The 25,675-nt window shown below is 38.1% G+C and overlaps 3 protein-coding genes across 4 annotated transcripts; 1 reads left to right on the top strand and 2 right to left on the bottom strand.

Moving 5' to 3' along the window:
- Positions 1–420: 420 nt before the first annotated feature.
- Positions 421–5,355, top strand: LOC127979543 (casein kinase II subunit beta). Its single transcript, XM_052585074.1, has 7 exons — positions 421–507; positions 1,067–1,147; positions 1,280–1,382; positions 2,388–2,503; positions 2,613–2,688; positions 4,005–4,194; positions 4,301–5,355. Exons 2-7 carry the CDS (start codon positions 1,076–1,078, stop codon positions 4,389–4,391), a joined length of 648 nt encoding a protein of 215 aa, XP_052441034.1. The 5' UTR covers positions 421–507; positions 1,067–1,075; the 3' UTR covers positions 4,392–5,355.
- Positions 5,356–5,537: 182 nt separating this feature from the next.
- On the bottom strand, positions 5,538–11,392 carry LOC127979542 (protein disulfide-isomerase A3). Its single transcript, XM_052585073.1, has 13 exons — positions 11,114–11,392; positions 10,846–10,924; positions 9,795–9,912; positions 9,608–9,715; positions 9,304–9,433; positions 8,113–8,226; positions 7,912–8,037; positions 7,658–7,840; positions 7,334–7,442; positions 7,132–7,260; positions 6,969–7,048; positions 6,836–6,893; positions 5,538–6,736 (listed from the first exon to the last, which is right to left on the bottom strand). Exons 1-13 carry the CDS (start codon positions 11,272–11,274, stop codon positions 6,647–6,649), a joined length of 1,485 nt encoding a protein of 494 aa, XP_052441033.1. The 5' UTR covers positions 11,275–11,392; the 3' UTR covers positions 5,538–6,646.
- A 148-nt stretch (positions 11,393–11,540) lies between these two features.
- On the bottom strand, positions 11,541–25,203 carry LOC127979541 (GON-4-like protein). 2 transcript variants are annotated; one of them, XM_052585072.1, is made up of 29 exons: positions 25,137–25,203; positions 24,706–24,883; positions 23,477–23,548; positions 22,591–22,799; positions 22,393–22,467; positions 22,192–22,242; positions 21,924–21,974; positions 21,730–21,825; positions 21,531–21,650; positions 20,670–20,834; positions 20,088–20,298; positions 19,909–20,010; positions 19,788–19,828; positions 18,933–19,042; positions 18,639–18,843; positions 18,418–18,504; positions 18,149–18,317; positions 17,863–17,992; positions 17,633–17,780; positions 17,425–17,541; positions 15,907–17,322; positions 15,329–15,422; positions 15,061–15,161; positions 14,766–14,963; positions 14,524–14,667; positions 14,193–14,435; positions 13,894–14,066; positions 12,372–12,474; positions 11,541–12,058 (listed from the first exon to the last, which is right to left on the bottom strand). In XM_052585072.1, the coding sequence occupies exons 2-29, from the start codon at positions 24,860–24,862 to the stop codon at positions 11,942–11,944; spliced, it is 4,905 nt and encodes a 1,634-aa protein (XP_052441032.1). In that variant the 5' UTR covers positions 24,863–24,883; positions 25,137–25,203; the 3' UTR covers positions 11,541–11,941. The 2 variants fall into 2 exon arrangements, with proteins under 2 accessions (XP_052441032.1, XP_052441031.1); XM_052585071.1 differs by having other exon boundaries at positions 21,730–21,828; positions 25,137–25,199.
- Between the last annotated feature and the right edge of the window lie 472 nt (positions 25,204–25,675).

Here is a 25,675-nt window from a genome sequence, read left to right as displayed (position 1 = left end):
TCGCTGATTCATAAGCGCTAGATTGTTATAGCAAAGTCAGAATGACCTCCTCTCCTAGGTTCACGAAACGGTCGTCCATAAAATGTGTTGCTGTGGCAGAGTCTTAACTTTGATAAAGAATATCTCTTTGGTTTTGTGACTTTAGTCTTTGAAACTTTACAGATCTAATTTATGCACCAGGATCTTGTAGCACTCCAAAGAGAAAGGAACGACTGAAATCTCATCATATGACCTCTTTAAATGTCAGCTTTGCAATACTATTAGCTATCCTCAATATTTTATTATATTAAAATATTATGTGAATACTTAGTCCTCCTACTTTACTCTCCAGACAACGACCACGAAGAACACTACGAATGAGAAAAACTACAATTCCAACAAAACCCGCAGCTCTGTGCGAGCGGAAGTGACCATCCTTATGATCACGCGCTGCGTGTAGAGCGGAAGCCTCCAATCAGCGTGCAGTTGTGTCGCTGCGGCCAACATCGACCCCGGGAGATTCTTGAGGTAACACGAATTAACGCTTTTTATCGCTGTATTAGAGATTAATATATAGTAGGTTCGATAGGTGCGAGTTATTTCTGTCAATTCATTGTTAATTCTATGTGTTAGGACACCCTTCAATCGACATATTTTTTGAGAAAGTCAGCGAATTTGCTGCGGCCTACGTTTAAGCGTTAGCTAGCTGTCGCGCGCTAAACTGCTCTATCGTTAGCCGAACACACGAACTACAAAATAAACATTTATCAAGATACAAACCAACAATTTTTAACATGCCAGTAGTTTTAACTTAGTTCACACATAAACGAATGTGTCGATATGTGTTTTATTGACTCGGTGATTAGGTAACCAGCGGCTGTGTTAGCGTGAGTCAGGCCAGTCAGTTGTTTATATGAAAACAGTTAACGTTATAAGCGATACATTTTTTAGAAACATGTGCTTATCTGAAACACATTACATCAGCAGTATGATTATCACTTTCTTTTTATAGTACCATTAAAGACCTACTAAGTAATTTTAGAGCACTTATTGTCCTGGTTTAATGTTGCTTTACTCTCTTTTCTAGTTTCCCAACATGAGTAGCTCAGAGGAAGTGTCGTGGATTTCTTGGTTTTGTGGTCTACGGGGAAACGAGTTCTTCTGTGAGGTTTGTATTCGTCTCTGATCATCTCATATTGTGTAACTATATAAGAGTGACCAGGGAGTGTTAAAATGTAAGCTTAACTATTGAGTCTGGATTTAATATTGATGAATGTACATCTCTGTTTACTACATACAGGTAGATGAGGACTATATTCAGGACAAGTTTAATCTTACGGGACTCAATGAGCAAGTCCCCCATTACAGACAAGCCCTTGACATGATCCTGGATCTGGAACCTGGTCAGTGGTTGTTTAACACACATGTTTGAATGGGTTTAAGGGAGTGTTGACAAAATTAATGTGATTTTGAAATAATGCTTGACCTAATAGTTTAATCAAAATGCCACAATCCTGTGGTAAAAATGACAATCTTCTCTCTGGTGACGGATGCAGGGTTTCTCCAGTCATTTAGTCCCCTTAAACCCTGTTCACCAGTATCCCAGATGAAATGCAACACCCCACATCTCAACATCCAATCAACCACTGATGCATACATTTAAGTCCTGCCCTAATTATTTTTCATACTTACACTGATGTCAAAAAACATTGAAGAAAGGCTGTATTGTTACTCCTGTTTCATTGTGACCTGAAGGTTATGTGCTTTAGGCTGTGCAAACCATCAATCAAGCACATTAAAAAAATCAAATTTTAGGCAAGATCTCTTAAAAAAACGAATCCATGAATCCCACTCGCGTAGAGCAGATGAATTCACTCTCCTCTTGTTTAATGTCTTGAACCAAAGTTAGACAGTTGCTTGATTTATGCACACATGCCCATAATTATCTGACTAAAGCTAAATGTTTCCCAGAAGCAAGCATGTTGTAACTTGGTTTATTTTGAGTGATTTAAATGTTACTAATAATGTATGAATGCTTTTGGTCTTGAGTGCAACACCTCAAAAAGTACTAGAGCAGACCTGCATTTCCAAGTCACTATGATATCAAAATGGGCAGTTTTTTATGTTTGGAATTTGAAAATGTATTATAAAATGTTTATCCATGTATTATTAAAGCACTTCTGATAGCGTGTGTACTGGCACAGGCATGGGACAAGAGTCCCTCCCCTCCAGCAACTTGCATCCAATCCATTCCTGATGGACAAAATCAGCTCCCATTTGAGAATGCATTTCACTCAGATGTGTTTCAACGTTAGGGAAGAAAAATGTAATCGCATTTCCGTCATGCTGAATTTAAACGTTGTGATTTCCTAGCTGTGTAATGCTGTTGTTGTGTGTGTTTGTATCAGATGAGGAGCTGGAGGACAACCCTAACCAGAGTGACCTGATCGAGCAGGCTGCTGAGATGCTGTATGGACTGATCCATGCACGCTATATCCTCACTAACCGTGGCATTGCCCAGATGGTACGTTATCCCTGGGTCATCTAGTCTTTTTAATAGTTTCATCAAAGAAGGACAGTTTTTTTTTTTATCAGCTTCATATGTTTGAACTTGTGCTTGTTTTCTCTTGCAGCTGGAGAAGTACCAGCAGGGAGATTTTGGCTACTGTCCTCGTGTTTACTGTGAGAACCAGCCAATGCTGCCCATTGGTGGGTGTTCCATTTATTTTACTTGAAATATATAAAGTTTGCCATTGTAATCTTTTTTTTTTTTTTTTTTTTTTAATTAGGAATGCTTGGATTGTTATCAGTTAATAATCACTTATTATGAATCAGTTGATGATCCCATAAGCTGATCGAATGTTGACAATGAGCACACTTACATGTACACCAATACACTGATAACTCAAAAAAAAAAAAAAAGTGCTTATTGAAATAATCTGGTTTACATACAAACCAGTCAAAACACTATCACAACATGCACACTTCTATAAACCAAAAGAAAGCAAGTTAATATATTTACATGCTGGGTGATCTTGGCATAAAGGGCAAAAATCTAGATGTGATGATCTGTTTATGCTTAAGCACGATAAAGGAAAACAGGTTAACAGATTTACATGACCATGTGTGTTATCAGCTTCACTCATGTAAGTGCACTCAATGAAAAAAGATTCACGTCTTAAAGTGTCAGTTTACCCAAAAGTGAAAATTAGCATATGCATTACTTACCCTCAAGGTATCCTAGGTGTAGAAGACTTTCTTCTTTCAAACAAATCCAATCGGGGTTATATTGAAAATTGTCCTTGCTCTTCTAAGTGTTATCCTTGCAGTGTGTGGGTTTTTGTTCAACAGTCCAAAAGCTGTCAAATAAAGCCCATCCATCATGAAGTGAGAGAAGATTTTATTACATTTGAAATCTGGATATATCTTACAAAAACACATGGATTCGCTGCAGGAGGCCTTTATTCACCCCCTGGAGCCGTGTGAGGCACGTTTGAATATGGATACATGGGCTTTATTTGATATGTTTTAGACTGTTGAGCAGAAACACCCACCTACTTCAATGATAACGCTTAGAAGAGCAAAGACAATCTTTAATAAAACTCTGACTGGATTTGTCTGAAAGAAGAAAGTCATATACAGCTAGGATGCCTTGACGGTGAGTTATACACAGGCTAATTTTCATTTTTGGGTGAACTAAGCCTTTAATTTAATTATAAAAATGAAAATCCTACTCACCCTCAAGTCTTTCCAAACTTGTATGAATTTCTTTCTTCTGCCAAACACCAAAGATGTTTTGAAGAATGTGGGTTACCTGACAGGTGCCTGGTCCCCATTTACTTCCATAGTATTTTTTTACCTTCTCCATACTATGGAAGTCAGTGGGGATCAGCATCTGTTTAGTTGCTTAGAAGTAACTCAAACGTTTGAATAAACTGTTCCTTTAATAAAAATGAGGATTACAAGTAGAGGGATAATTCAGGTGAGTTTCAGTAAGAGAGTCTAGTGTCTGTTTTTGTCTCCAGGGCTCTCTGATATTCCTGGCGAGGCCATGGTGAAGCTCTACTGCCCTAAGTGTATGGATGTGTACACACCCAAGTCGTCCAGGCACCATCACACCGATGGAGCCTATTTTGGAACTGGTTTCCCCCACATGCTCTTCATGGTGCACCCTGAGTACCGGCCAAAGAGGCCTGCCAACCAGTTTGTGCCCAGGTTTGTCTTTCCTGTATACGGCGGTCACCTGCTGCTCTTTATAAATGGACTTTCTCACATCTCTAAAATCGGTCAGTTTCTCAGAGCAGATATTCTCCTCTTCCAGGCTCTATGGTTTCAAGATTCACCCAATGGCTTACCAGCTACAGCTGCAGGCAGCCTCCAGCTTCAAGAGTCCCGTCAAAGCCATCCGCTAAGACCCTGAGCAGGACAGGGCGGGGTGGGATGGGGTGGGTTGTGTGTCCGTCGGCATCGCCTCAGTCTTCTCCAACAATTTTAGATTCGACCAAGACTAAGGTTTAAATATGGAGAGAGTGAGACTATAAAACACTTTGGGGAGGAATAAAAACCTTACCTCTGAAACACTGTACAGAAAACGGGATGTTCCTAGTGAAAACAATTTCAGTTCTTAACCTCCACATATAAAATAAAGTTATTATTAAAGATCGGTATGTGTAGGATGGCTCTGCTCTCTCTCTGGTCCTGTTTTAGTTCACTAAGGTTAAGTAACATTCACATACGAGAGCATCATGAATTGACTTGTCTTAGTTCATGATGCGATGTATGGTTGAATATAAAAGTAGGGTTGATTGATTGCAGACACATTGTCGTTCAATCCACTCCTCCGTGCAACCAGATATTTGGCTTATTTTAAAACGGCTGTTGCATGAAAAAGGCAGTATATTTTGGATTTGTTATCAGCTCAGAGTAATAGAGCTGGGATCGTCTGTGACTGTTCTTTGTTGACAGACTCCAAGCTTTCAGTGCATGTATTAGAAACAACCAGAAATGGGAAGACACAAATGCAATCAGGAAACGGTCTCTCTTAATTAGACAAGTGTTTTGTTTTAATCATCAGTCCTGCACTCCTCGTCAGAACGAACACCAACCTGCTAAAATCCTCTGGTGTCAAGATTACTTCAGAGAGACTTGATTAGATTTACCACAGAACCACGATTAGGAAGTTTTTTTTTGTTTGGTATGGGCCCAGGTTTTTATTCTCTGGTTTATGCCTCTCTACCAGAAGAAATGCTTTGAAGAGTAGAATATTTAAATCAGTTTTATTTAATTTTTTGTTGATCCTGTTGAAAGTTTTTTTTTCTCTATTTACAGCTGTTGAGGAACCAGGGTTCAGAATTCACAATAAATGTCTTTTCCTAAGTTGTGTGAGTCTTACATGTCTCTGTGATGCGTGTGTGTGTATATAAACTCAAAATGTCTGTAATATAAAACTTCAGTCATAGTTGTTTTCTGTATCCTGTGGTATTAGTGTGCTTTAAAAGTCACATAAGTAACTTTTATGGTTCATTCTTAATGCATTCAGTGTTCATGATAGAAACAGCTGACCAAAAGTAGTTATTTTAATAAACCAGCATTTTCTGCTCATCAGTGAGTATCTCTTGCTGAGCAGAGCTTCAGTTAGATGTCAAACAAACCACCTACATACTAAACCTTAAGGCATAGATACACAGAAAAAAACTAACAGGTCAACATTCACCATATAAACCGCATCCATTTCACACCCAAACTCTATAAATAGTCAATAAATAAACATTACATAACCAGTTGTTCAACCTGTGTCATAACAGACTTTGGGTTAAAAAATGCTTTTCCATTTTGCAAACATTAATAATACCTCTTGATGCTGATACACCACAAACTGCTTGAAACCAGTTACTGTGCATCTACTGCATGAAATCAGATTAGTTTTACCATCCACACAGGGCATGGATATTGGTATTTTTGTAAACGTATGTTGAACAACAATGATAACTAGTGTACAGAGATGTACAAACGAACATATTAAGAATAAACAGTAAAGAACAGATCAATGAAGCTCATGCAACAAATAACAAAATGATTAAACAACAAAACAGGACTCAACATAAGCAGCAATCTGCACTATTTTCTATCATGTGGACAATATAAATATTGGGGGCCTCATTTATAAAGTGCGTATGTACAGATATGACGTACTCACTTTCTTGTTCGAGAACTGCAGGTTTTTGGAAATGAAAGCTGTTCTTGCAGCTCGCCATTCTAAATTAAAGCATTTGGATGATGACTGGTGATCTTTCATATGTTAATGATATTAATTAGGAGTTGTTTACAAGGCAGAGAGCTGAAACCATTCAGTTTAAGTTCACTTGCAATTCATAGATTTCACATCTGAAAAAGAGGCATATGTGCGTTTTCTGTGCATACATTCTTTCTATATATCACATGCATGCATATTTGTGAGATAACCGTAAGATCAAATTTAAGATGGTTTCTGCAAAACATTTTATAAATGAGGCCCTGGATCTCTGTATAATTACAATTGGTTTTATGTTCTTGATTGCAGCCGATTTATTTGATATGGTGATATATATGGCTGAACTGCAGCAGGATCCTACAGGATTCTTCACTCTTCCTGCATAACTCAACATACAGCAATCTCCTCCTTTAACGTTTACAGCTCTTCCTTGACTCCATTCAGAACAAGAGGTTTGGATGCCTCACGCTTAAGGAAGTTGATGAAATCCTTCACTTCACGGGCTCCCTGAAATAAAATAAAAAAAACAAAATACAAAGAACGGATATTTACAATGACAAATATTCAGTATGGACATGGTAGTTGATATAAGTGATAAGAAATTACCTCATATCGCTTTGGCTCATCTTTCCGGCCAGCAGCAGCGAAGTATATTGTAGGAAACCTCCAAAACAATAACAAAACATTAACAATGGCTAGCTAAAATCACTACAAAGCATTTGATTGAGAGAATACATACCCTTGCACGTCATAGCCCTGTGGGATATCATTGGCAGTTGCATCCATCTTGGCGATTACAATACTAGGATCACTGTATAGCTGAAAAGACCATAAAACAGAAACGCGGGATGAGACGGGACTCAGACAGAGATGAAGACACACTGATGTCAGCTAAAACTCACCCGTTCTCCAAGCTCTGTATATTTGGGCTCCAGTTTTTTACACTGGCCACACCACGGAGCATAAAACTCAATAAGCACGTCTTTCTCTGGGTCATTGACGATCTCCTCAAACGTATCTGCCACAACCACCTGACCACAGACTTGTGTTAACAAAGACCAAATGAGACAATCAAGCTCATTTAAACACACGCGTCTCACTAACCTTGACAGCTGCACTGTTTTTGGCAGGCACAGGCTCTGATTTGACGTAACGCTTCAGTCGGCCAGAAAAATAATCTTCTAGAAAGTTTTCTAAAGACTTGCCATCTCGTCTGAGGAGGGACCACACGAACAGTTCAAATCACATCACCAAATTTCTGATGTGCTGATGTACAGAATATTAATGTATTCACACACTTAGTGTTGAACACCACTGTTCAAAAGTTTGGGGTCCTAAATAGTCAGCGAATATAATTGATTTAAATATCAAATCGTGTTTAATCTCTTCTGAAAACAGGATCTTCACAGTATGAGTGTTTGTACTCACGTGAACTCCTCTCTCATGGTGTATTTGTTTCCTGTTCGTGTCCTGATGGTGACAAACGGCAGCTCAGTTGAGTCTGACGTGCCCAGACCGAACTCATCCTCCAGCTCCTCCAGAAAGTCATTACGGTTCGCCACCGAAAACAACAGGCCCTGAGAACTGAACTTCGACGCCACCTTCAGCACTCTAAACCAAGAAAGACAGGTCTTTATGACTTCATAATAAACATATCCACTCACTGATTTTAAAGGACTCACCTGTTTCTCCAGTAGTTGGAGCCTTTGGGGTTGTGAAGATAATCCAAGTCATAGAAGGCCGTCAGTAAATCCCTCTTCCTCAGTGAATCTTTGTTCTCTTTGGTCAGGTGAGGACAGAGTCCAAAACTGCAGAGCACAAGCAATGATCTCAGCATGTGCTGTGTGTGTGATGGTGTGTGTGTTGTGTCAGTGTGGGCTCACATGTTGTCTCTGATGAAGCGGCGCAGGCCTGTGATGGACAGGGACCCCGTGTGGTGAACCACACTCTCCTCAAACTTACTGCTCAGTCTGGGGGGGCGGAACAGAAGCACAGACCTGCAGGCAAAGGGTTTACAGATTTAAATATTAGTTTCATCCTGAACACCCAGCTACAGTCAGTATTAGTGGTTCTCAACGGGTTTGGCTTTAGGATTCAGACTTTAAGAGTGACCACCAAACAGAGTACCAAAATTGCACAGAAGTGAACAAAAAACATCCTTAAGATCAAATATCAACATTAACATAAATGAACAAATCCAGCAATATGCAAGTGAATGATTAATTTCTATAGGGGAAACTTTAATTTCTAAATATCTTCTAAATGCACACATTGGTTGATGAGAATTTTTTAATGTTTTTGAAAGAAGTGTCTTATCCTCACCAAGGCTGCATTTATTTGTTAAAAGCAGTAATATTGTGAAATATTATTATATTTAAAGCAATTGTTTTCAATTTAAATTAGTGCTGTCAAATGATTAATTGCATCCCCCAAAAAATAAGCTTTTGTTTACATAATATATAAGTGTGTGCTGTGTATATTTATTGTGTATATATAAATACAAACACATACAGTATATATTTTGAAAATATTTACATGCATTTACTTATTTCTATTTATATAATTTACATTATATATAAATATATTTAATAAATAAACATATTTTTCTTTTAAATATATACATGAATGTCTATTTATAGTCTATTATATAGTACCTACACATTTATTATGTGAACAAAAACAATAATTTTGAATGCAATTAATCATTTGATAGCATTAACTTAAATACATTAAAATGTGATTTATTTCTGTGATCAAAGTTGTATTTTCAGCATCATTACTCCAGTCTTCAGTGTCACATGATCCTTCAGAAATCCTTCTTATATGCTGATTTACTTTCCATAAAACATTTCTGATTATTATCAATGTTAAAAACAGCGCCTGTTATTATTATTATTATTATTTTGCAACCATGTTGGCTTGACTTAGTGTCTAATTTAGTGAGCTTCTCCCAAATGACAGAGATGAATCTGACATCAACAGCAAAAGATATGTGAAGTGTTTTCACGTTTAATATGGATAAGCCTATTTATTTTGCTATCCTAACTAAGACGCTCCAGCTTAGACCCACTTACTCATATTTGACGTCGTATTTCTTTCCCAGCTCTAGATCTGTGGTGTGAGCAAAGCGGAAACTCTCCCTCATTAAACTGGCTCCTTTAAAAAACTCAGAGAGCTGAGAACTGTCAGTCCCTGAGAAAAATCCTGAGACATGGAAAGAGCAAGTAAAAATAACACAAGACATCACTAATAAAATACTTTCCATCTAACCATTCAAATTTTACTGCATTCATGCATTCAAATTTATATCATTCAAAATCTCGAAATGACATTTGCATGAGATGTTTTCAATCTAGAGAAGAAATAAAAAGCACTTACCAACTATGCTGGCATCAAAGTGGTTGATGAAGTTCTCCAGGTCATGCTCACTATGCAGAGGCACAGAATCGGGTCCGGCCTGTTTCTTCATATAGTTCACGATTCCCTCTGTTTGGAAAAGATACACACACAATCACATCACCAGCAGATTGACTATTGCATTTATGCCACACATCTTTAAACATACCAGCTGAGCGCGGCCCATCATATGAGGAAGATTCCTGTCCGTTCCGAAATATTTTGAGTGTTGGGTATCCAGTGACCCCATAGCGCTTGCAGATCTCTGTATTAGCAGTGCAATCCACCTGAACAAAGACCGTCACACATCCTTAAACCTCTGAAGCTCACATCAATCTCTCCTCAATCCTGTGTTAACATTACTACATCAGGCTCTTGAATATTGAGCACTGAGATCAGTTTCCACTAAAGAAATACTGCAGGTTCAAAACGATCAACATAACCTGGTGATCACCACATGAACTATTCAGACTATGTTTGTAAAAGCTACAATAGCATTTATAGTAAAGTAGAGATAGAAGACTAAAACAAACTATAAATATACCCTGATACTTGAAATAAAACATTAAGTTAAATGAAATAAAAATCACACTAACACACACAAAATAATACGATTTTATCTCAAGGCAATGTTATATATCTCAACAACTAAAATGAACTTGAAAAAATAAAATAAATATTGAAAAAACACAAATAATAAAAATGACAAAAACACGACAAAAAAAAAAAAATCTAAATATGAATAAAAACTATAATAGTATCTCAATAATAATAAATTAACAATGACACTGTTAAAAAAAGAAATGATTTTTTGTTAAAGTATTTTAATTTGTTCTTCACTACTTAAGGTGTCAACTGAACTTTCATCTAAATGAGACGGATGAACCTAAGTGTGGTTAGCTTTGGCTTTTTCTGGTATTCTCGCACATCTCATGTAATAGCCACTTTATGTGGTCATGATTCACAACAGATATTTATTTGTCATAAATGTGTTATAACCGTATTTGTACATTTTCCCAATTTTTGAGACTATAATGTCTACAAAAAAATAGTGAATATGTATATTTATCCTAGTGCAACGCCTTGCCCCATTGACTTCAACTGCTATAAATAATTTTGTCTTGTACTGTATGTAGTAATTGGCTGCATGTCACAGACACTGTCAATAAAGCTTCAACTGTATCGAGCCACAAATATTCCTAACATGCAAGCAATTATACCTTGGCTAAAGTTACTGTTCCCTTTATTCTTGTAGCAGCAGTTTCAAACTCCGGAGCAAGTTTCTTACAGTGACCACACCTGAGAACATAAACAGAGCAGCAAAACTATCATAATTAACAAAATGCGGTCAGCTGTGTTGAGGTACCATGGACAGCGCGCGCCATCACACACAGCAGCTCTCAACTGCGAGATGCAAATACACGCATTTTACAACAAAATGTTGTTAACTGGATATCCGCATGTGCAAAAGAATGATTGTTCTCTTACCATGGGGCATAAAACTTCACCAGCAGGGTCTCGTGCTCGGGCGCGATGTAATCGAAGTCTGCGTCTTTGAGCTCGAGCACATCACTGCGTCCACGCGCTGCCGAGCTCCACACACAGAGAGCTGACACACACAAAACCACGCGCAACGTAAAACTGTCCATCAAGACAGGAAGATGGAATAATTTCCTATTCGCAGAAACCAACACTAAAGTAAACAAACGCGCATAACCGGGCGGTTTCCACCGATATATGTGAGGGGCCGGATGAAAACACAATGTGGCACTGAAGTGAGCGATGATTGGCTAGCAATTCTACAGCTAATGAGATGTAAAACGCTCATTGGTGGGATCTCTCTGTCAATCAAAGTTCCTCCTGGAAGATTGGTTTATTGCACGATTAGTCAGAAAATAAAATAATACTCGACGTATTCTTGATGATAAACAATTAAATAATTTATTGGATATATTCCTTCAAATTTAAAGATATGCGAAACCTTTATATAATTGTTATGAAACCATAGTAATAATAATTAAGACAATTCGCTTTAATTTATTAAACTATCAATGCCTTTGTTGATCCAGGCAGAAAAATATTTTTTACATCCCCTTGAAAAATGTAACACTAGCTCCACACTTAATCTTTTACTACTGTTTTCAGCTTGTGCATGCCTTCAAAATCCATAATCATAAATATGTTTTTTAACCAAATTTCTGAAAATTACATGGTGTTTCACCTTCAGGAAAAGAGATTTAAAGTGTTGCATTGTTTCTGCGTCAGGTCCAGCCTGCACGCATCCTTCAAGTCTTATTGTGCAGCACATTTTTAATGTCAGTCTGGTTTATCTTCTGTCGTGCCGGACTGGATCTCTGGGTCCAAATGGTTTGTGTGATGTAACCTGCTGGATCTGTGGAACAACTTAATGAGGTCTTGAAAGCGCTCCAAAACCTAAGGAGAAAAAGGAAACATTGGTTGTCTTCCAACTATGTGATTTATAACGGTCGACCTGACTGCAGTATACACTGGACTTCATGAAAGCTTACTGCACACTGCTGAGAAACATGTTTAGGGAATCTCAGAAAGCGAGAGTCTAGAACACATTTTGACCCAAAATAAAATAAATTATATTTTGCATCGAGTCCATTTTAAGGAATGATATGATTTCAAGTACATTGAATTCTCTAATTTTGATTTCAGGATGAAATACGACCTGGAGATGATCTTTGAGAGGAAAGGCCTCTGAATGTGAAAGAAAGCGAACCTCGTTGGCTGTTTTGTTGCCAAGCTGGGCTGCGATGGCATGAAACGTGGCTGGTTTGGCTCCTCTCTGCTGACAGGTGGTGAGTATTACACGGTCTGCCTCCCTTTTTACCACACAAACAAAACACAGAGACATGCATTTCATCCCATGGATTTACATTTAAACGTGTGCTCAAACTTCAGTAGAGGTACACAGCAACACAATAAACAGGGTTAAGTAAAATTCTGAAAATAAGCTTTGGTTTCCTTTCAATTAATTATTGTAAGTTTGAATAAAACTGGCTATAATCCACAGGATTTTGAATTGAAATTGGAGATGGAAAAACAGATAAAGAAACTACTGGTCTGTAACTAAAAGAAACTCACAGATTTCCATTTTTCACCATAAGCGACAAAATCTATACAATTTTGGGCTAATTCTGACTACCGTTCAAAGTCTGGGATGTTTTTTGAAAGAAGTCTTATGCTCATTAAGAGTGGATTTATTTGATCATTTGATGTAAATGTTATACAGTACAAATAGTAAATTGTCTTAAAACAACCATTTTCTCATTGAAAATATAAAAACAATATATACTTTATTCCTGTGATCAAAGCTGAATTTTCAGCATCATTATTCCAGTCTTCACACAATCCTTCAGAAATCAGTATAATATTCTGATTTGCTGCTCAAGAAACATTTCTGATTATTATCAATGTTGAAATCACGTGATATTTCTCCACAGATTCTTAGATTTCTTTTCAGGATTCTTAGATGTCTGGAAAATGGTCCATTAGAAGATGTAATGGTCCATTAGTTTATGTTATTTAATTAATTAATTAACATGAACAAACAATGAACAATACATTTATTACTGTATTTATTAATCTTTGTCAATGTTAATGAAAATACAGTTATTGTTAGTTCAAGCTAATTCACAGTGCATTAACAAGCACAACTTTTGATTTGAATAATACATAAGAAAATATTGCAATTAACATCAACCAAGATTAATTAATAAATGCTGTAGAAGGATTGTTCTTGTTTAGATCATGTTAACTAAAGTAGTTAACTAACATTAACTAATGGACCATTATTCTAAATGTTACCGAAATGTTTTATTTGGAATCTTCTATAACACTATACAAGTCTCTTTACTATCACCTTTGATCAATTTATTGTAACCTTGCTGAATAAAATTATAAATTTCCTTAAAAACATTGCTAAACCTTTTGAAGACTGAACACATAATATACATACAGAACACACCGATTAGACTTTTCTCTCTCAATGTAGCATCTTGTTTAAAGTGAGATCATCTTTGATGATCTTGTAAAATTGGAATTTTAATGCTGCATCCTGTTTGTCATCTCCATTTATTTTCAAAAGTTGAACTTTAAACTAAAGGGTCTCTCTAATTCAATTCTGAATTGCACACAACCCTGATACCCTGAACAAATTCTGTAATTGCATGATTTACAGTCAAACAAAAACTGTAAATACTGCGTAATGTCAGAGGTAAATGTTGCACAACATTTCTAACCTCGTCCAGAGGACTACTTTTTTCCCATTTGGTGTGCGAGAGATATTCTTGGCACAGACTGAGCTTCCTGTGGCGTTAAATGAAGACTGTTCACTGTCCACTGAAGAAGATTCAGCTGCCTCCTTTTTCGTCACACTGCGTTTCTTGGCCTTGATCTTTTTTATTTCTGCCATCTAAAGGAAAAGAGGATAAAACAAGTACATAACATTATGATTATGTGGTATGCATACAATTCAGATGGATTGAGATATTTATATAAGAAGAGTCAACTATAAGAGAAGTTCTCTCTATTTTGATACCTGAACACGTTTATCTCTTTTTCTTCCGTGTTTAATGGCTGTTTTGACTGACTTCGTTTTTTCATCTGGTAAGACAGTTCTGATTGGTTGACATGCATGGTTTCCTTTCAAGTCCTGAGCGGTTTCCACAGTGTCTGCATGATCCTCATCTTGCACTTGTGGGTATAGCTGCTTAAAAAACGCCCAGAATTCCTCCAGCAAGTCAGTGTGATCACGGAACAGCAATGTTATTTCTGCTTTCATCTGACAAAAAAACAAAACAGAGAAGAGATGATTGGATGCCAGAATGAGAAGGAAGCACTGCTTGTCTGCTTGTGCTGATTTTGAATACCTCTCTGAAGTCAGGAAGATCCTGTGATGCACCTCCTTGTAGAATCTGCACCACCTTTCTGTAAAGATCCGATTGATCTCCAAAAGCAGACTCCAGCTGGCATAGAAACCGTCTGCTGCGCTCAAACGCCTGCTGCTCCGCCAGCTAAAGCCACACATTAGGAAGAGCATCATTTGTACCATGAAACCTTATGTATGCTATATTTAGCCATGAATATGAGAGTACTGTTAACTGTGCTCTACCAGGCCACACTCTCTGGCTTGATCTGGATGCAGGAATGCAGCAAAATCCCCAAGCAGCTCCGGCCAGTCGCTCAGCACAGGCTTGAGTCTTGTCAGCAGCTCTAGTGACGTGTGACTTTCTGGGTCTTTCTCGAACTCTGACAAAACACACAGGAACTCGTCCACTTTCCCAGGCACCGTTTGCAGCACCTCATACACCTGGAGAAAAGTCAGACTGAGTATCAGACTAAAAAGATGGACCTGTGACAACATAAAAATGAACGTTAATATTGGTGTGCATTGAAGTATTTCTTGCCTTCTCTAGGTAAGCCTGGGCAAAGGCGACATCTTTAGCGACTCTGTAGGGATCATCATCAGATGCATCATCGTAAATGACCAAAGGGCTCTCCACAGAACCTGTGAGCGCCACATTTACTCAGTTTAGATTTAGACGGACATGGACTACTATTAAACCTTCTGTAAATGTGTCTGCTTAACTATTACAACTAATGTTTCAGCTATAGACATTATATATATATATATATATATATTTTTTAGACTCCTACATAATGATTTAAACTCACTTGCAGGTTGATGGTTTGATTTTCCATCATCTGAACTTCCTTCCTTCTCAGATCTCGTCTTTTTAGTCAGACGTGAGAATTTATCAATGGTTTTCTGGTGTTTACAATGACAAGGTTAATCAAACATCTCATAAATATAAAATGCATGAACAGGAACTTCTATTATTGGGTGAATATTACAAAAACATGCCCCTAAAGTAATTTCATTTTTATTTTATATATATATATATATATATATATATATATATATATATATATATATATATATATATATATATATATATATATATATATTGCATTATTTTGTTTTTTAGTTTTTGCATTGTAACATATATTTCAATGACAAATTCTTCTTATTATAACATTAATATATACATTATACAATTGTTTTGTAATTCCCAACAATCAGGATGCTTAATTAAAAATTTTAAACTAATAAAATGCATCTGTATATAAAACTGTCATTTATAAATGTATTTAATAATAATATCTAAAATGACTTTTGTACTAAAGTATGAGAATATTTTGGATTACAGTAAGAGAATAAATGTCTCAAAGAGTATAAAAAATGCTCTGACCTGCAGCTCTGGCACAAACAGGACGTCTGAAACATCTCCACCTGTTTCTTCCTCCTCCCTCGTCAGTCTATTGCTGCTTTGCCTCTCTGTTGTGTTCTGCTCCTCTAGTTTCTCCCTCCTGCCCAAAACCATCTCCAGCTCAGTGTCTTCCCTCTCAATGCTGGGCGTCGGGCTCCCAGAGGATTCAGAAAGTGTGAGAAACAGCTCTCTGGGGCCCTTTTCACCACACTCTTCCACCTCATCCTCAATCAATCCTCCATCATCACTATTCACCTCTTCCTCGGCTAATGTGGTTTCTTCTAAGCACTCAGTAGGAGCATCATGAACGAATGTCATCTTTGGAGGACCTCCTTGTGGCCCATCAGTGCTCTGGAAAGTGTCTGGTGTTCTCTGTTGCTTCCTGAGTTTCGTCTCTTTGCTGTTCAGAGCTGAAGAGCGTTTCAAGGTGTGATCTTGTCCAGCTATCTGAAGGCCAAGGCTGCTGCTTGCAAGTACGTAGCCTGGAGGAAGGAGAAGAAACCGATTTAGAGGTTTTTGATGTACATGAGCTAGAACACCAGAGTCCCTCGGTATAACTTTAAGCAGAGTGCCACATCGCTGACTAAAGCGATCTTTAGCCGTTGAAGTGTTGGATGTATTTATGATGGTGGTGGGACATTTTAAAGTGTTGGGAAGCTGAGGTGCCTGAAGAGTAATTATGAGGTTTGACCCTCTTCGATCAACGTTAGAGGTGACTATTTGTGCAGTTTGATTCACAGCTATATGCCCTGAAGAACACGGATTCAGCTCTGGTGCCAAAGCAGCAGGTAAAGTGATGATTACGTTCCCCTGGGTCGCACCAACTGGAGCTCTCTGTGGAGAAGCAGAGACACTCATTGGTGTTCCTACAGCAGGAACAGTCCTTGAAGAGCTCAGTTCAGGTGTGAATGCAGCAGGCGGTAAAGTGACGACTGCTCCACCTGGGGTTTGTCCCATTGGAGGCACGTTTGATACGTTAGACACTATGAAGGGCCCTTTCATAGCTCCGTTTCCAGACACACATGGACTCGGTTCTGGCCTCAGAACCAGTGCGAGATGAGAAGGGTTTGAAAGTGACGGACTGGGAACTGTGACTGTTTTTGGTAAAAGTGTTGGTAACTGGTTCAGAAACACTTCTAGTTCCTCAGCCGATGGGGGAGGCTTTAAAGGCTTGCTGGATTTGGCAGACTTGTCGTTTTTCTTTTTGCAGGAGCCAGGTGAAGATTCAAGTGTCTGAGCAAGGTCCTCAGGAAGCCTGGGAGGGTAACGCATGCCTGGAGAGAGGCTACAGTGTGCTCCTGGAGACTCAGTGGTTTCTTCTGCTGGACTGGCAGTCTGGGGGTTTCCAGATGGCTGGTTAAACATTCTTACAAGCTCATGAATGCGCTTCAGGTTTTTCTACAGAAGAGAAAGTTTCAACATTACACACATAAATCAGATGCTTATAGTAGGAATAAATAAAGAACAGAGGGCATTACAAAAACAGAGCAAGATTATTACCGAGAGCCAATTAGGCATGAGGCTCTTTTCTCTCTCCACCGGGGGGCGCTGGTCAGAAGGACTGACCCTCTTACAGGCCAAGGACATGGGAGGGATCTTTCCAGTCACAAAGTATGTCTAAAAACAATGGGGGGAAAAACTGTATAGTGAATTTTGGCACGTGGAATCCAGTCATTTCTGTATGAATCCACTGTGTTCGTTCACTCACCTTGATGACATTGGGAAATGGCTTGTGACACGCATCACGGATGTGTGAATTTAAACTGATGAAGCTCCTAGCAGCAAGCAGATAGCGACAAGTCATCTGCAGTGGGTTTAGGGTACTTCTTAAGTGCTTATGACCTAGAACAACAAGACTGAGGAGACAGAGAAAGAGAAATAACATCAGTCAACAGTGTGGTTTGAGTATCGATTCAGGCTGATGCATGACTGCAGTACCAATCTTCTGCTGGAGTAAACGGCCCTTTGAATCTAGACGGACGCAGCTGGACTGTAGGAAGTAGCTCTGGGTAGAGAAACACCGGTCGGGTCGCCATAAGCCAGGCCAAAGGAGCAGGAAACTGACATCCTATTCAAAAAAAAAGCATGCAAACAGAGAATAAAAAGATCAATTCCAGAAAGTTTACATTTACAATTGCATAAACTTACACTGATCAAATCTGGCTTTTATATAGTGAAGGAAGTCTGTAAATGATGCAAGGACAGACACGTTTAGATAAATTACCAGGGAAACATGGACTTGAGAGTGTAGCGTCTCCTTTGTGTGACTGATCTAGCTCCTCCAGAAGAGAAATGGCAGGCTGAAGGTTGCAGGCTTTGAAGATGCTGGTGAAGCCGTGCTCTACTGGACGGCAGGATTGGTCTCTGTGCTGGGCAAACATCTGCAGCTCCAACTGAGAGAGTACAATGGAACAAAAGAGACAGAAAACGACAGAATTAACATATATCTGTGTACATCATCGAGTGTTTCTCTAATATGTGTGCATGTCTCACCAAGAACTGTCTGCTTGTTGAAGCCTCTGTCTCCAGACCTTTAACTGAAGCACTCAAGATGTTCACCTGCGTGAGGAGTTGCACGTGCTGCAGGATAAACAACACAGCTGTTGAAAAAACCCCAGACTTCTCTTAAAAGACATTAAGAACCTAATAATGAAAAGCCAAAGGAGAAACTCATTGGAGAAAAGTTTGCACTTCTTTAAATTGTGGGTCTAGACCTGCTGGATCTGCTGCTGCAGCTGTAGTTTCTGAGCTGCGCTCATGGTCAAGGATGTTATGGGGCTGGAGGGGCGTTGAGGACAGGGTGGAGGTACAGACACTCCTTTACTCTCCAACAGAGCTTTCCGTTTCTTCACCGCCGCCAGCTGCTCCCGCACCGTACGATACCGCTGCTTCAAGACGTCCGCTAATGGATCCTCATACCTAAACATAATAAACATTTCACCTTAAAGTGCAACGGTATATCAGTTACACACATGATGTGATGATTGTGACATGATGGATGCACATACTGAATATTCTCCATAATGCCAGGCGTCTCCTGCAGGGGACTCTCCTCTTCCTCTCTTTCCTCCTCTTCCTCATGTCCTTCTTCTTCCTGTCCCCCTATTTCATCCTGAAACTACAGGTGATGGAGGAAGAAGAACAGACACATGTTCTAAATAAGGCTAGGTCTTGACAGTCAAATCTATTTATTGTTCCCCAAATTCTGTGTTTCATGTTTTAATGGATTATTTGAACATTAAAAAGGGTGTCTTGATCTGCCGAATTCATAAAGCAATTGAATAATGTATTCACATTGTAAAAAGAATAATGCTGTTTTTTTTTTCTGTGTTGTCTGTTCGTTAAATGATTTAATACAACTTTATTATCAAAAAATGGTAGAAATCAAATGGATGTTCTAAATTCATTGACATTTACATTTTAAATCCAATTAATTACATATTAAAATGTCATCAATTTAAATTGCTTTCATAGTTCGGCAAATAAAGTGCTGCACAGAAAGTTAAACCAAACTTTTATTCTGTTGAGCTCTTGTGAAGACCTTTGAGTTTCTGTGTATCTGATGATAGGTTTATCAACTGAAATGTTCATAAAGCAGCTCTGGAGGTGAAGTTTATGTGTTCATGTCCTTATAAAGTGAGGACGCAGTGTGTGTGTATAGGAAAAAACCACACCACTCAAGTCACAGAGATGTGCAGAACATGCAGACTTCATATTTCAATAGCAGCCTTTTTGCACTTTAATATTCACAGATTACTGTATTCTGCATTTCCATCCAAGTTTTCCAGGCAACTAGACTATTTGAAAAAAAATCTTTTTATTAGGGATGTGCAAGAATATAAGATATAAAATGAAATCCTTACTGCATCAAATAGCTCCTCCATCAAGTCATTGACTTCCTTTTCTGAGTAACAAAGGAAAGAAGGTGATTAATATCTAAACAGGACAGATGATCTGCCAATCATTTCTCTCAAATGAACTCACTGGTGATGCGCACTGCCTTGTCATTCCTATAGTCCTCCACATCAGGCTCATCAATATCAGCCAGAAAATTGTACTCGGGGTCATCTTCATCATCACCCTCCTCTGGCAAGAGAATAAGAGTTTTTGAGAAACACATATGAGGAAGCACATACACGCTAAGTATTTCAGCCTGTCTGTACCTTCATTCTCCATATCTGAAGTCATGAGGCCCTGCAGCCACTGCGTCCATTCTCTGTCCTCAGGGGCGGAGCCTAACTCATACATGTCTGGAGTGATGTCAGGAGCACGTAGCTCCGCCTCCAGGCGCCCCAGAGGGACGTTCCTCAGCGGGCGCTTGGATCGTGTGCGGAATGAAATCAGACTCTCCTCTCCATTAGCACTACTGAGACTCTAATGCCAAAGACAGATTCAGTTAGAAGAAACATTAGAATTAACAACAGGTGTAGAAAACGAGCATGATCCATTCACTTTTAACAATACAGAACATAAAAAGAGAGAAAGTGTTCATTATACAGCATAGTAGAATGATTTCTGAAGCATCATGAGACACTGGGATAATGATGCTGAAAATTCACTTCTACATCACAAAAATAAATGTTCAAATATATTCTAAAAGAAACAAAATGTAAAAATAGATTCTAAAAGAAAATATCAAATGGTAATACTATTTAGCAATATTACTGTTTCTGGCTTGGCCAAGAACCCCACCAAAAACACAAATGCCTTTAAGTATACACCAGCAGGAGTGAAGTGAGATGCACCTGATATGACTCCATGCAGTCAGGTCCGAAGGCCAGCTCCTCGTCCACCGCATGGAGCTTCTCTAAGAAGCTGCAGTCTGGTGGGGCCCTGCAGGGGGCCGCTGGTGCTGGCGGGGGTCCCATTGGGGTGACAGACACTGTCAGATGCCTGGATCTGCGAAGGTTCTGTAGAAGTGGGCAAAAAAACATACGTTTCTGTGCATAGTAACAGATTTGTGCTTGTTTTTGAGAGTTTAAAAGATATTTTAACATCATCTCTGATTTAAACTATGTTGTATTCTGCTTCTGGCATGGAACATTTTTTATCTTTTTGGCAATAATTGCTGTTTGGTTGAGATCAGAGTGTTGAACAGAGGTTATAAATATATCTCAGGGCAAGAATAGAAAGGATAGATAGAAAGAAAGTAATGTTTATTCAGCAGGGATGCATTAAACTGATCCAAAGTGACAGCAAAGACATTTATCATTTTAATTAAGTACTGTTCTTTGGACATTTTTATTTATTAATGAATCTTGGATACATCTTTTTACAACAATCTGAAGGAACATATTTGTTTTTAACCTTGGTAATAATAAGAAATGTTCCTCTCTTGAGCAACAAATTAACATATTTTTATATCATATCATAATTTTATATTATTTCTGAAGGACCATGCGAAACTGAAGCAATGATGCTGAAAATACAGCTTTGATTTATCGGAATAAATTGCATTAAAATATCTATATCTAACTGACCCTAAATGTTTGAATAGTGGTGTAGTATTGTAATGGTAATGAATAAATAAATTAAAAAAAAAGCTGAAAAACCCTGATCACTGTATCATGTTTTCGCTCTAGTATGTCCAAGGCCGGATGTCTTACCGGTCTAAAGCTGCTGGCTGCGTCCTCCTCCTCCTCGTGCTCAGAGTTTGATCTGTGGAGGTTCACTCGACTGCACCGTGGAGAAGATGAGGAGTTCTCCAAGTCACTTTCCAGAAGAGTCTACCAATCACACACACAAACAAACAGTCTCAACAAGGACAAAACAGCATCATATCACACACAAATCATTCTCTCCGACCTCCTCAGCTGTCTCATCCTCCTCCTCTTCGTCGGGCCGATACTCTTCATCAGAGGAGTCTTCCTCTTCTAAAGGAATATCCACAAACTGGGTACCCTTCTGTAAATGCATACACCATTTAACATCACATTCTAGACATAAAAGCTGCTCCTGTTCTTCTACATGTTTTATTACTGGTATACTCTGCTGATTACCTTCACCTCTGTGGGCTTCTTAATTGGCGAAATGTTCCAAGCTGGAAAGACCTACAGAAATGAACAAAAACACCTCATTGTGTTTATTAATGTTTTATGACATTTTCAGGAAGGACACATATTAAAGCATGTTAACAACCTGAAATGCTAAGTAGCTGTTAAATCATGCAACTAATATAAATGCTTTGAAATTAAAATATATTACACTGCTACATATTTACAGTTATCTATGTTACTTCAAAGCTCTAATGCAATAAAAGCAACTTACAACTCCTTTCTCCACAACCTCCTTTAGTTTAGAGCGGGTCATCTTGGGTTCCTGAGATACAGAGAGAGAAACATGTTGTTTTAATCAAGATCTTAATTAAGTTTGCATATTAAATATGATGCATCTTGATCATGATACAGGGTTAACTAGCTGTCAATCACTTTCCAGCTCTGCAGATGATTGCAGGACATTTATACTCACAAATACAGGAATGGGTTCAGTGTCACTGATAGCAGCTTTCATCATGGCCACAACATGCTCATTAGTGATCACTTCCTGCAAATGGACAGTAAAAATCCTGAGTCAAATCCATGATCACAAAAGGCTTCAGTCGTCTGAGGAAAGATTGGTAACTAGCGTCTTTATGAAACTGAGGTTGAGCAAGCAGTCCACACTCACATGAATGATGCTGCGAACGTTTGCAGAAGTCAAGTTAAGTTGTCGAGATTTATTTTCCAGTTCTCTGTCCAGCTCTTGGTCAATCTCCACCTCTGGCTGGATTTCATCTTCTGCTTCCTTCTGCTGAGCTTCTATATCACTGACCGCGTCTCTTTTCCTTCTCAAACTCTTCCTTCTGCCGGGCGTTCGGCTTCCACCCTGTTCCTTATCTGAAAGAGAACATGGATGATTTCACATTTCAGTTTTAATACATTTGGGAACACAACAGTTATGCATTTATTCATTTTGATAATTTGCAACAGATTATTACAGGATTTCACCAGTATTCCAAAATATAAAAACTTGATGCTTTGGAAAATTTGAAAGTTAACCATTTAAAATATATGGATTTTAACTTTGCATAGTGTTTTTTATTTTTATTAGTATTAGGCCTAATATTATTATATATTCAATTTAATCAGGTTTCTAAAACACACATGGAACCACTACCCAGCATCAGAGAAACATTTACATGCAAATGTGTTGGGAAATTATTTAAATATTAATTCCCAGAGTTACAATATATTAATATATACTACTAATAATATATTTACATTTTAACGCAGTAAAAAAACAAAGTAAATGCTTTACATTTTAAGGGTTCAGCTGACAGAAAAATTGTGGATCATTTGAATTTCAACACTGTTTTATTATAAATAATTTTAAAAATGATAAACTGGCAAAAAAGTGATAAAAATGATAAAAGAAAATCCACCCATCCAGCATGTGCTTGCCATCCCTGGTCTCTATTTTTTTTAACTCTGGGTCATGATGCTTTTGCGAAATGCACCAGAGGGTCCATGTATCTGTGAAAAAATTAAACGAGGAGAAACCTTTGAGAACTCACTGCATGTGATGATTAAGGTCTTCTCAGCGTCATCTTCAGGCTTCTGGATGCACGCAGTATGCTGTTCTTGACCTGATAGCAGTCACACAAATGTTTCTCATTAACAGCATGGTCCAAGATACTGGAATAGCATAGTATTACCAGAGTGAATGAGGTAATGTCGCCACTGTCTTTTAAGTGTTAAAGGGGTCATATGATGCTTTTTAAAAGATCATTATTTGGTGTATTTGATGTAACAGAATATGTTGAAATGCTTTCATGTCAAAAAAACACATTATTTTTCAAATACTGTACATTATTGTAGGTCCTCTATGCCCTGTCTCTTTCAAACACGTAGTTTTCGTCAAAGACCCTCCTTTTGACAAGCGCAGTCTGCTCTGATTGGTCAACTGACCCAGTGCATTGTGATTGGCCGAACACCACCAGCACTCGTTGGAAATGTAATGCCCCTTTCCATAATCATGAGCTTCATCTTTCAAAATAAATGTAAAGACAGTTAATAATGTCCTTAGTTTTACCATTAGTTCAAGCATGAAAGAGGAACAGAGTGGTGTGACAGGCACAGTGATGAAGCTCATATGTGTTACACAAGCCACAGACGGAGCTGACTCCACTGTGTGACCGTCTCTCTCTCTCTCTCTCTCTCTCTCTCTCTCACTATCTGAGAGGTGCAAAACTCTGCATATGAACATTCATTAGCAAATACTTAAACTAATAACAAAACATACTTACAGTAGCTGATTCAGAAGTGCCAGATTGTTGTCAGAATGACCTCCTTTCCTAGGTTCACGAAACAGTCATCCATAAAATGTGTTTCTGTTCTGTTGTAAGTAATCTTAAAGATTTCTAATTGCATCTACTTCCAGAAGACCAAATAAAGTGCTTTTGCTGACACGACTACGCTAACTTCAACGCTAACTGCGGTTACTGAAACCACGCCTTCTTTCTTTGCGTGTACATTTGGCTGGCATTACGCAAATATTTCCACATAGTGACGCAGACGTGGGGGCGTGTTTGAATGAGCTGTTTTAGGGGGGGCGTGGCAGAGTCTTAACTTTCATAAAGAATATTTCTTTGGTTTAGAGACCTTAGTCTTTGTAACTTTACAGATCTTTTTCATGCACCAAGAGCTTGTAACACTCCAAAGAGAAAGGAACAATTGAAATCGCATCATATGACCCCTTTAACTGTGCAGGTAGGCAGCTCAGTGTATTTTAAAGGTGTCTTACTGTCAGACTGAGGGCTGGAGGCTCTGATGGTACTGAAGTCTCTGTTTGTAACATCTCTGCTCTCAGAAACGTCCTCAGACTCTTCAGTTCTCACCACTTTACACTGAGAAAGTACGGTTTTCCTATTATTTAATCTCCTTTTCCGGGATTGATCCATCTCACATTGCTTTATTCACACCTGTCGGGATAAATATCATCCATACGGCATAACAAATAATGATACAGATGTATAGTGAACACTTGGATCTTAATAACGCCTATTCTTTTCATTCGGATCATTATTATGCCCATTCCCAGTTAGTGCTGTTTGGGACAGGAACGTTACCTCCATTATAACTGGCATATCAACAGAATATTCCGATTATAATATTTAATAACGATGTAAGGTTTCTGTACAAACATGATGAATAATTCTAATACTTTATACAGACCCGCCAACACTGTACATCAGCAATGCGACTGCGAGAAGCACAACAAAAGCGCGTCACTTCCGGTTCTGAGAACGGAATTAGTGAATGTGAAAATAAAAGTCCCCAACAGGTATTTACAAGCTTAAACATAACTTCAGGTACAGTCGAGACATATGGACATCGGAAAGAATGTTTCTCAGTGAAGTGTCAAACTATTTGTTTAAACTATTTCTAACGAATTTATTATAAGTCAGGTTACATCTAATCATTAAGCAAATGCTTAATTCCAACACAAATGAGAAGAAGCAAGAACAATCAATTTATCTATAGAAACAATTTATTTATTAATGTATTAATTATTTAACACTATATTCTATTCACTTGTTTTCTTTTTATTATTTAAAACACAATAGCTTTCTATATTCTGTTCTTACTTTTTATAAAAAATAATAACTTGACTCTCTGTTTCTATAGCTACATATTATTCTTTCTATTTATGATAACTTTGTTGTACACTTGTTTTGTTTATTCGATTTCTCTTATTGTCCTCATTTGTAAGT

This window comes from Carassius gibelio, chromosome B19 (genome assembly GCF_023724105.1).
Source record: "Carassius gibelio isolate Cgi1373 ecotype wild population from Czech Republic chromosome B19, carGib1.2-hapl.c, whole genome shotgun sequence".
Classification (NCBI taxonomy): Eukaryota; Metazoa; Chordata; class Actinopteri; order Cypriniformes; family Cyprinidae; genus Carassius; species Carassius gibelio.
This window is presented reverse-complemented; position numbering and strand designations above follow the sequence as displayed.

What these genes read in the sequence shown, in the direction of transcription:
- LOC127979542 (XM_052585073.1), bottom strand. Translation starts at nt 11,274, where the DNA reads ATGGACAGTTTTACGTTGCGCGTGGTTTTGTGTGTGTCAGCTCTCTGT. An exon ending in GTGAAGTTTTATGCCCCATG is followed by an intron (nt 10,925 to 11,113) that starts GTAAGAGAACAA and finishes TTATGTTCTCAG; the next exon opens with GTGTGGTCACTGTAAGAAAC. An exon ending in AAATACGACGTCAAATATGA is followed by an intron (nt 8,227 to 9,303) that starts GTAAGTGGGTCT and finishes CTTTGCCTGCAG; the next exon opens with GTCTGTGCTTCTGTTCCGCC.
- LOC127979541 (XM_052585071.1), bottom strand. Translation starts at nt 24,862, where the DNA reads ATGGATCAATCCCGGAAAAGGAGATTAAATAATAGGAAAACCGTACTT. An exon ending in TGCAGCAGCAGATCCAGCAG is followed by an intron (nt 18,505 to 18,638) that starts GTCTAGACCCAC and finishes TTTATCCTGCAG; the next exon opens with CACGTGCAACTCCTCACGCA. An exon ending in CTCAAGTCCATGTTTCCCTG is followed by an intron (nt 17,993 to 18,148) that starts GTAATTTATCTA and finishes TTTTTTGAATAG; the next exon opens with GATGTCAGTTTCCTGCTCCT.
- LOC127979543 (XM_052585074.1), top strand. Translation starts at nt 1,076, where the DNA reads ATGAGTAGCTCAGAGGAAGTGTCGTGGATTTCTTGGTTTTGTGGTCTA. An exon ending in ACCGTGGCATTGCCCAGATG is followed by an intron (nt 2,504 to 2,612) that starts GTACGTTATCCC and finishes TTTCTCTTGCAG; the next exon opens with CTGGAGAAGTACCAGCAGGG. An exon ending in GCCAACCAGTTTGTGCCCAG is followed by an intron (nt 4,195 to 4,300) that starts GTTTGTCTTTCC and finishes CTCCTCTTCCAG; the next exon opens with GCTCTATGGTTTCAAGATTC.